The sequence below is a fragment of the Lactuca saligna genome, chromosome 9 (assembly GCF_052625555.1).
Source record: "Lactuca saligna cultivar CGN05327 chromosome 9, ASM5262555v1, whole genome shotgun sequence".
NCBI classification, from domain to species: Eukaryota; Viridiplantae; Streptophyta; class Magnoliopsida; order Asterales; family Asteraceae; genus Lactuca; species Lactuca saligna.
Window position 1 is genome coordinate 128165326 of NC_136425.1, and position 11066 is coordinate 128176391.

An 11066-nucleotide genomic window follows, 5' to 3' on the forward strand; every position below is an offset into this window, starting at 1 on the left:
ATGAGGAGCATCTTCGTTAGCTTCTTGGGGTTTCAAGGTCAGAACGGATTTATTCTGAGTTCTTGAATTATGAGTTTTTGTAAAAATAGGTTCAGTTCCTTGGACACCTCATTAACTAGGATGGGATATTGGTCGATCCGGCCAAGATCGAGGTAGTGATGCAGTGGGAGGTTCCGAAATATCCCTTGGTTATCAAGAGTTTCTTGGTTTTGGCAGGGTACTATCGGAGATTCATTCGAGATTTCTCCAAGATTACATAAGCCTCACTCGTCTAACGAGGAAGCGGGTGGATTTATGTTGGGGCCATAAGCAACAATCAACATTTGAGACCCTTCGGTAGAGATTATGAGCGGCCCCGGTATCAACCCTCCCGGAGGGAATTGAGGATTTCATAGTATTCTATGATGCATCCATTACTAGTTTGGGGGTGCTTCTCATGCAGAGAGGATGGGTAATAGCTTATGCTTCATGACAGCTAAAGTCGCATGAGACACGATATCCCATGCATGATCTGGAGTTAGGGGTTGTGATTTTTGCCCTCAAAATCTGGAGGCATTATCTGTATGGGTCCGTTGTACTATTTATACAGATCACAAGAGTCTAAGACATATTATGGATCAGCCGCACCTGAACATGAGGCAACGCAGGTGGCTAGACTTAGTCAATGATTATGACTGCGAGATCCTTTACCATCCGGGTAAGCGAATGTAGTGCTGGATGTTTTGAGTCGCAAGTCGACTAGGTCTTCAGTTGGAGTATCGTGTATTAGGATATATGTGGATTTCCCGCTTTTGGGATTGATCAGGGAGGCTTAGTCTGAGGGTGTTTGGGAAGAAAATTGGAAAAAAGAGATAATCAGGGGTGATATTGTCAGATTCGTCTCAAATAGTCGTGAATTTTTGACCCGATGTGGTCGGGTTTAGGTTCCAATATCTAGTGGGGCAGACATATTGTGCTAGAGGAGGTTCATAAGTCTTGGTTTTCTATTCATATGGGGGTCACCAAGATGTACCATAATTTGAAATTGAGTTATTAGTGGCCATGTATGAAGAGAGAGTGAGAGAGAGAGAGAGAGATAGAGAAAGATATTGTGTGTGTGACATATATATATATATATATATATATATATATATATATATATATATATATATATAGCCTGGTATGTAGAGAGATGCATGACCTGCAGGATGGTCAAGGCTGAGCATCAGAGGCCAGATGGCAAGCTATAGCCTCTGGAGGTTCCCATGTGAAAATAAGAGAAGATTTTGTAGGACTTCATCATCAAGTTGCCGAAGACAGCAAAGGGTTTTGATGCTATTTGGGTCACCATGGATCGATTGACCAAGAGTGCCCACTTTCTAGCGATTCAGGAGAGTTCTTCGGCCGAGAAGTTGGCCCATGGGTACATTCGCGAGATCATTGCTTGTCATGGGGTTCCCGTCTCCATTTTTTCAAACCATGATGTTCGGTTCACCTCCCACTTTTAGCAGAAGTTCCATGAGGAGCTAGGCACGAGGTTGCACTTCAGCACTACTTATCATCCACAGACCAATGGCCAGAGTAAGAGGACGATATAGACCCTTGAGGATTTGTCGTGGGTTGCGTTATCGATTTTAGTGGGAGCTAGGACTCCTACCTGCCTCTTGTGGAGTTCTCCTACAACAACTGTTATCACTTCAGCATTGGTGCTCTACCTTTCAAGTTCTTGTATGGGCGGAGATTTCGTACCCCGGTTTGTTAGGGTGAGGTTGTTCATGGGGTTATAGGGCGGACCAAAGTGGTCATTCAGACCACGTAGATGACTCAGCAGATCATGAAGAGACTGCAAACCGCTCAGACACGGAAGAAGAGCTATGTCGACCAGCGCCGATACGAGTTGGAGTTTTAGGTCGGCGATATGCCATTACTGAAGGTCTCACCTTGTAAATGTGTGATACGCTTCAAGAAGAGAGTAAAATTAGGTCCCCGGTAATTTGGACCTTTTCAGGTGATTGCCAAGGTTGGTAAGGTTTCTTATAGATTGGATCTTTCAGAGGAGCTCATTTAGATTCACATCACTTTCCATGTTTCGTAGTTACGAAAGTGCATATTGGATAAGGATGCAGTAGTTTCCTTGCATGATATTCAAGTCGAAGAGCACCTGAACTATTTTGAGAGGCCGGTAGCTATCCTGGATAGGAAGATGAAGGTTTTGCATATCAAGGAAGTACCATTGGTGAAGGTTCAGTGGCAGCACTAGAGGGGCTCCGAGTAGACCTGGGAGCCGGAGGCTGAGATGCTGGAGTATTATCCGGATTTTTTTATTGCTACAGACTTCAAGGACAAAGTCTAGTTCAAGTGTGGGAGAATTGTAACACCCCAATGTTTAGGTACTTCTAAATTCATCCCTATAATTATATTTCATGTCAATGGGTCAAGTGGTAACACTCTTGGGTATAATTGACCTTCGGACATAGCATGTTGGAGGCACCAACATGGCGTTTGTGGGTATTTAAAATAGCATATTTTATTTGGGCTAAACGGTGTGTTTCCTCTTGGAACACGGTGTGTTGACCGCTGAGATGAAACCATAATATACCAGGTTTTTCTCCTTATTTAAAGGAATGTGGAGGCTAAGGTTTGTTAACCCTCAGACTCCATCAGCCCCTCAAGCTCTGAAAGAAAACCAAATAATTTTCTCTCCCATTTGTGAAGCTAATTTGGTGTTCTGAAGGAAAAACGTGAAAGAAGGAAGCAAAGATCCATCAAGCAAGCCTCATTCTTCCATTTGGCACTCTCATGGACCTTTTTAAGTGTCCAAGACCCGATTTTTATCATTCAAAGTTGTTAGCTCTTGATTTTTGTCCCATTTTCTCCTTATTCTTGGATGTTGCAATGGATGGATCTCATAAAGTCTGCAACTTTATGAATCTCCGGGTCAATGTGACCTAGTAGTGGCTTGGATCTGGTCTATAACCAAGTTTTGATGCTATGCATAGAGATAAGGTCATAAATCCTCTTTTTGACCTAATATAGGTTCAATACATTCATTGAACATGCATGTATAATATAGGTTTGTAACTCCCATATCACCAGTCAGGGAAGTTCCACCCATATATAGGTGCTATACATAGTTTAGGTACTTTACCAGTCAGGGAAGTTCCACCCATAGGATGCTCCATGGGAGTTACAAACCCATGGGTCATGGAAATGAAGAGTCATGACACATTAGGGTTTACATGGTGTAACCCTAGAAGTGTCAACACTATATAAGGATCTCATTCTCCACCAAAATCGGCTACACTAAGGAAACAAGAGGGCTTGGCCGATTTCAAGAAGTGTGTGTTCTCTCATAAGTTTTTCCAAGAGCATTTGGTGTTGTGTGAAGCATTTGAGGCATCACACTTGGGGTGCTAGGCTCACAAGGTTTCAAGGAACACAAGCAACAACAAGGTAAGTTATTCTATCTATCATTCAAGTTAAAATTGTTCCCCATGTATGCTAGATAGGAATATAGCCTTGGAATTCAACTTTGCATGATAATTAGACAAACATAGATCCAAGGTTATTAGGGTTGCATGTACACTTAGGAAGTGTTAGAATGCTCAAAACCCATCACATCTATCCTCGGGAGTGGATAACAGTTCTTCACCTTTAACTTGTTCAACTCCCTATAGTCAATGCACATCCTATGTGAACCGTCCTTCTTCCTTACAAAAAGGATCGGTGCTCCCCAGGGTGAACTACTCAGACGAATAAACTGCTTGCTCAGCAGCTCCTGCAACTGAGATGACAGCTCATGCATCTCAGGCGGTTCCCGTCGGTACGATGCCTTGGCGATAGGGGCTGCACCTGGCGCTAAGTCGATCCTGAACTCAACCTGCCTCTCCGGAGGCACTCCGGGTAACTCCTTTGGGAACACATCAGCAAATTCTCTCACCACCGGGACCTCAGAAACTGAGAGCTGCTCTCTAACCCGCGTATCTACGACATACGCCAAATAACCGGCACACCTGTGCCTAATATACTATCGAGCCCTGGCTGCTGAACAAAACCCTGATCCCATCTAGGGATGTCAAAAAGTCCCGTGGGACCCCGTTCACGTGGGGGACCCGTCCAGTATGGGGGATTTTTTTTTAAAAAATCGGGGGCGGGGATGGGGGCGGGGGCAAGGTTAACCCCCGTTTTAATTTCGGGGGTGGGGGTGGGGGTGGGGGTAGGCAATCCTATCCCGAAATCCCATGGGGACCCCGTTAATAAATTACAGGTATATTTACATATATTATTTATATAAATATAATAAACAATAACATGATTTTGATCTTCCAAAATTCATCAAAAAACATGTTTTTAAGTTGTTAGTATAATTTTTTAAAATGCCATAACTTTTTTATTTTTAACATATAAAATTCTGCTATAAATAATTATTTGTTACCTAAAAAATAGCTTATTTTAGTCTAAATAACAACTTCTTTTAGCCCAAAAAAAAGTAGCCCAAAATCAATCGGGGGCGGGGCGGGGGTAATAAAGCGGATTCGGGGGCGGGGGCCGGGGTAGGAACGTTTAACATTCCGGGGGCGGGGGAGGGGGCGGGGGAACATGGAAATTTTGGGGGCGGGGGCGGGAGATGCACTCCCCGCCCCGTTTTCCCCCGTTGACATCCCTAATCCCATCCTGGTGCCCTCACCATACACTACAAGTTCTCCCCTACTTGGGGTTCGAACCACCACCCAATGTCCCTCACAATCGATCATGGCGCTAAAATGGCTAATCCAATCCATCCCTATAATCACGCATACATCCCCCATGGGGATAGGAACCAAATCTATCGGGAAGGACACCCCGATAATCTCTAACTCGCATCCCCGGTAGACCGTAGAAGCAGCAACCCCATGCTCGTTGGCGATCGAAACTCGCAACGGATACTGAAGATCATCTACCGGCATTCTGAACCTTCTAGAGAAGGACTGAGATACAAACGACCGACTCGCCCCTGAGTCAAATAATACCAAAGCGAGCAAAGAATTTACTAAAAACATACCTAATCACAGGTACAATCAATAAGCATAGCACAGTACAATAACTGAAACAGAGAATAGAAACGTACCAACAACAACATCTGGTGCTGACTTGGCCTCCTCGGCCGTGAGCTAGAAAGCGTGATCCTGAGCCTTCGAAGGCTCCACCTTGACCGGCCTCCCATCTCCAATCCTCGCAGCAACTGATGCAGAACCCTATGCCGGCTTGGCGGCGAGCTGTGGACAGTTGGTCTTCACATGACCAACCTGACGAAACTGGTAACAAATCCTCATATCTGCGGGAGGGGTGGACTGAAGGCAGTACCTGGCATAGTGTCCATCCTTGCCACATTTGTGGCACCCACCTCCTGCTCTACAAACTCCCGAATGAACCCTGCCACACTTACCACAAGTGTGGCTCTACTGACCCCCATACAGTGTATCAGCGGTCTTAGACCGCTTAGGTGCCGGTTAAGACTGTGTCGGTGCCTGACGTTGCTCCTTCAACTGCAGCTCTATCTCCAACTCACGCCGCCTCGCGGCTTCTTGAAGATCTAGGAGGGTATCACATCGTTGAGTAGACACGAAATGTCGAATATCAGTCTTGAGCATACTCAGATAACGAGTAATCTGAGACTGCTCTGAAGCGAACTCCAGGCAAAACATAGCCCTCTCTGTGAACATACAGGTAATCTCCATCACAGACTCCCCATCCTATCTCAAGGTCAGAAACTCATGCGCAAGCCGCTCCCGCTCAATGTGTGGAACGTAGCGGGTGCGGAACATATCTCTGAACTCCTCCCAAGTAACAGCAGCCCGCTAATCATCAGTATACAACCCAGTTGTCAGCCTCCACCAGTCCTTTGCCCCAAGCCTCAGCAGGTTTAGGGCACACCTAACCTTTTGGTCAGCAGGACATGAGCATGTCAAGAAACAGCCCTCCACATTAGACAACCACCTCATAGCCCAAATCGTATCCTGTGTACCATCAAACGTTGGGGGCTTCGTATTATCGAAGTCCTGGTACTGGAAAACCTTGTCGACTCCTCCTCCCACCCCTACCGCAGTTACAGTCGAAGTTGCTGCGATGGCAGCTGTCTCTGCTAGGGCTGCATATCACTCATCAAAATACTCAACCATCACGGTCTAAATCGACCCAAACATCTCTGGCAGTTGTGCTCGGAACGCAGCAGCAATCTTGCCGTGCATGATCTCCAGGATCCTGGCATCCAACTCCTGTGTCCCTATCTGAACCACAGGCTCAGGTGCTACTAGAACCTCCAACCCTCCGTCTCCTGACCTCGATCCCGATCCGGATCCCGAAGCAACACGCCTCGTCACCACCATACTAAAAATATACATATAAGCCATCAGATAACATAATGTCGGGAGACCAAAACCCAAAACCCTAGGGGTTGTGATTTCCTTTCTACGCGTATGGGGCCTATGCTTTTAGCAGTACGGGTCCATACTACCTTCCACACCTACCCATATTTGTCTCAAGTATCACCACAACACCCTAACAATATCATTAATATGCAACTACGCCTAACCCTCACTTCTAGAGGAATATCAACTATCTTGCATCTAATCTCCCCACTTCACATAACCCATACATTCATGAAACTTACATCATCCCCTACAGCGCTAGTGCATGCTAGCTGCACATAACATTGGACACAATAGACTTTCGAATATCCAATCCTACCCAAAGGCCGAATCAACATTTTCAGGCTATAAGGTCTTTAGTATGCACAGTCGTGATACATACACTAAACATCCACATTTATGATGTCAATTCCACATACAAGAAACCCTAAGCTAATAGGCATCATGCAATCAGGGAAATCTATTAGGCGTGAGTATAATAACCAAAAAACCAAACCATAACCAAATTAACCGATATAACCGAACCATAATAACCAACCCGTTTTAAAAACCGTTGGTTCGGTTTCTAATTTTTTTTAACCGATAACAAATGGTTCAGTTATGGTTTTATAGGTTAACCGAACAATTATTAACTGAACCGCTAACTTTATATTTTAATACATAAAAGTTATGGATTATATATAAAATAATATAGTCAAACTTATTTAAGACCCATTAAAATTTCAAAATATAATTCATTAATCCTCACTTATCAGGAGAAGAACGTGCCATCAAACCATCAAAGGACGATCACGTAGATCATGCAAACACACACAATTTTCCAATCATGCATTGAGTTAGATTATTGATTAATGTTGTAATTCTTAATTTATAATCCAAACTTTTAGGTAAGTTAAAATTTTGGTTCTTCTTCACTTTGTGATATATTAAGAATGTATTTTTTTTTAATTTTCTTTTTTTAATTACTGTTTTTGACTTAATCACATTGAATGTATATAAGTATTTGGTTTTTTTTATCTAGATAACACGTAATATAAATGTTTAGCTATTTTATTATATAGTTTTTTATTTAATCGCATTAAACGTATATGGATGTTTGACTTTATTTAAATGTTAATATCGATTATCAATACATGAAGTTATTAATGTCAATTTTTTTTAATGTTTTATACTTTTTATTAAATGTTTTTGAATTTGAATGTTACTATGTGTTATCTCACTCTAAGTATCAAAGATACACATTTTATTATATTACTATAAGCTAGGTTACAAACATTGGTGTCGAGGACTTTTTTGTATTCTCTTTTCATTTTTTATGCCACTATACTTTCGCCATTTATATTATTTTGAACATTATGGTTAACCAATATTAACCATTAACCAAAACCGTTAACCGACAAAAACCATTAACCATAACCAATATTAACCATACCCAATGGTTACCAAAATGCATTAACCAATCATAATGGTTATGGTTCAGTTTTGACCAATAACCGAACCAAACCGCCCCATACACACCCCTAAAATCTATCATGTGATTCCTGAAGATCCCTAGCCTAGTACTAGCATGTTGTTCTAACATATCAGAATATCAAATAACTGCATGGTATTTCGGGGTTTACTTGCAGGCTCCGGATGATCGTACCCTCTGCATCCTCCATCCTTTATTTTGAAAACCATTTTAAAACTTATTTTTCATAAATCTCCTTGATTTGAGACTGGATTCACACAAATGTTCCTCCAATTCACTCACACAAGGGCTCTGATACCAACTTGTAAAATCCAAAAAAATTCACACCAATTTTAAACTTTTCAATCATAATAAAAACCACATAACATTGTTTACAAAATGTTTTCAAATCATTTTTTTTCCATCAGAGTGTCCCAAAAATCATAACATAAGGATGAGGAGCGATACGGTCACGCCTTCGCCTTTCCATGATCTCCTGAAGTACCTGAAATAGTAAACTGAAAACTGTAAGCCCGAGGTCTTAGTGAGCTACCCCCAAAATACCAATACCACACTAACAATAGTAACAATCAATCAATCAACATGCATACTGGGCCATCGGCCAGACTGGACCGCCCTACCGAGCCTACAGTTTGTCTGAATCTATCCTAAGCCTTCGGCATGACTGGTTTGCCACGTGGGCCTACAGTCTCCCCGGACCGCTCATAGGGTATATTGACCTTCAGCACAAAGCAGGACCGCCTCAACCCAGCCACAAGCAAATAACCATGTGCGCATACTATCATATACAGGCATATATAACCATCAAACATATCTGTCCCACTGATCAAAAATCATAGAATTCTCCTGTAACTAGAGTACCGACCTAGCAGGTCACTAACATACCAATCCCTATGGATCATAAGAGCATAACATATTATCTACCCCGATTACAAAGTGGGTACAGTTTATGTCACAGGTGGTTGACTGCCATGTTGATTGGATCTATAAACATGTGCATTGGATCCAGGTACATCACCTTTCCTAGACCTCCCAATCTTTTTTGGTGGCATAGGAATTGGTATCTTTTTTTTTCATTCTTGCAGCCATTTTTATTATACCCATACTCAAGACAATTAGCCCATCCTACTGTCCTTGGGGGTTTCACCCTTGAAGTTGAACTAAACTTACTCTCTTTCTCACTTGCATGCCTCCTTATCCTAGTTCTGGGCCTACCAGGCATTTTCTTACAAATAGGTGGCAAAGGCTTATTGTATCCAGTTAGATTCCACATATTACTCTCATTCACAAGACTGATGTTTGTAGAGTAGCATTCCCTGAACTTATTCACTGAAAAACAGTCACTAATATATACCTCTAGAGTTTGATGGATATAATTAATGGTTGTTATGGCATGGACACAAGGGATTCTAGATAAATCCCATAACTTGCAAGAACAAACCCTACCATCCAAATCTACCTTTAAACTAGCACGTGCTCTTCTCACTTCAAATACATTTCCTAGGCTATGCACTACTAACCAAAACCTGCATGAAGACAAAGTAGTATGTATTAGTCATTATACATCAATTAGAATGATAGTTAGAAAAAAATAGTTATTTTTTGTCTTACCTAAAGTTCTTTCCAAAAGATTCATCTTCTTAATCACTTCTAGAAATATATTACCTTTCCATTTATTGCATTCATCATTCATAAAGGAAAACATGGACATTATATATATCCTTATCTCCTCAAGCATTGTAATCAAAGGCTTTGTCCTAGCTTCTACAAATATGGAGTTGAAACACTCTAAAATACCAGTCTCCACCTCACAAGCAAACCCTACACTCATGTAAGCTTTGCACCATGTTTTGGGTTCTTTTGACATTAGATACCCATATGCACTAGGGCTTATAGTCTTTATTTTTTCCATGTTTCTTAAGAATTCACCATCAACACAACTCATTGCACAAGCCCATAACAACTTCTTCAACTCCAATCAAGAGAAAGGTTTATTAAAATTTTCATAAATGTGTCTAGCACATTGTCTGTGCTCCACATGTGGCAAAATAACCTTAACATATTCAAGCAAACCCTATGAAAAAACATATTATATTAGCATTTATAACCATATTAAAATAACCAAATTGAAATACACTATGATTCGAAGGGAACTTACTTTATGTTGATCAGAAATAACAACCAAATCTACACCAGTACCAAGGTCAAAATCATCCTTCAGAAGCTCCAAAAACCAAGTCCAATTATCCTTGTTTTCCACATCAACAACAGCCCAAGATATTGGGAACACTTGGTTATTAGCATTTCTACATATGGCTATGAGTAATTCACCTTTTACCTAACCCTTTAGAAAGCACCCATCCAACCCTATTACTTTCCTACACCCTATTTTCCAGGAAGCACTTAAAGATTTGAAACAAATATAAAACCTTTTAAAATAATTCTTCTCATCTGGATTATTAGTAACACCAACTTTGCATGTAGACCCAGGGTTTGATCTCAACAACTCTTGGGCATAATCCCAAATTTCTGCATAGTGTTCATTTAATTTACCCTCAATCAGTTCTTTTGCCCACTGTTTTGCCCTTATAATTTGTCCTATATATACCACACATTTATACCTTTTTTGATGTCACTGATCATCTCCCTAAGTTTAAAGTTGGTCGTATTTTCTATCTCAGTAACATGGTGTCTTCCAATCCATTCCGAGGTAACAATAGACCCAAATTTAAACACTCTAGAACAAAGATGCTCAAAATTCATTTCCTTAACCTGGAAGGTTTTATCATTGTACATCCAAGCTGCATAAAGTCTAGAAGGGCATTTATTATCTTCATGTCTCTTACCATATCTTGCAATAATTCTTCTAATGTCACTCTTTTGAAAGTATATTTGGTACCCTCCATTTACTGCATAGTTTGTCATACAGAATTTCAGTGGTGCAGGTGATTTGAACATGTCTCCTAACTTAGGTTCCATCTTGTCCTAACTAACATTTGGATCATGTATTATGTAGTTGTTCGTCACTACTTCCTCTTCCTTCTCATTGTTTTGCAAATCATTACCACGGTCCACTCGATCTTTCACCTCCTCAGTCATACTTGCATTTCTGATTTGCATCACAAAGTAGAATGTTAAGAAAATGATCCTTACATTTATCAAGCCTTGATACAAACTCCTGTAGTGGTTCATGATCCATGTAAATCCCA

General features: G+C 41.2%; 1 protein-coding gene across 1 annotated transcript; it reads right to left on the bottom strand.

The window, feature by feature from the left end:
• Positions 1-9372: 9372 nt before the first annotated feature.
• On the bottom strand, positions 9373-10836 carry LOC145016705 (uncharacterized). Its single transcript, XM_078974949.1, has 7 exons — positions 10479-10836; positions 10287-10386; positions 10016-10163; positions 9911-9931; positions 9655-9829; positions 9469-9522; positions 9373-9383 (listed from the first exon to the last, which is right to left on the bottom strand). The coding sequence occupies exons 1-7, from the start codon at positions 10834-10836 to the stop codon at positions 9373-9375; spliced, it is 867 nt and encodes a 288-aa protein (XP_078831075.1).
• Positions 10837-11066: the final 230 nt, after the last annotated feature.

Bases quoted from the DNA above. Each gene is read 5' to 3' on its own strand.
- LOC145016705 (XM_078974949.1), bottom strand. From the start codon at position 10,836: ATGGAACCTAAGTTAGGAGACATGTTCAAATCACCTGCACCACTGAAA. The intron at 10,387-10,478 runs GTATAAATGTGT...AACACTATGCAG, and splicing joins GATCAGTGACATCAAAAAAG to AAATTTGGGATTATGCCCAA. The intron at 10,164-10,286 runs GTTTTATATTTG...AGCCATATGTAG, and splicing joins GAGAAGAATTATTTTAAAAG to AAATGCTAATAACCAAGTGT.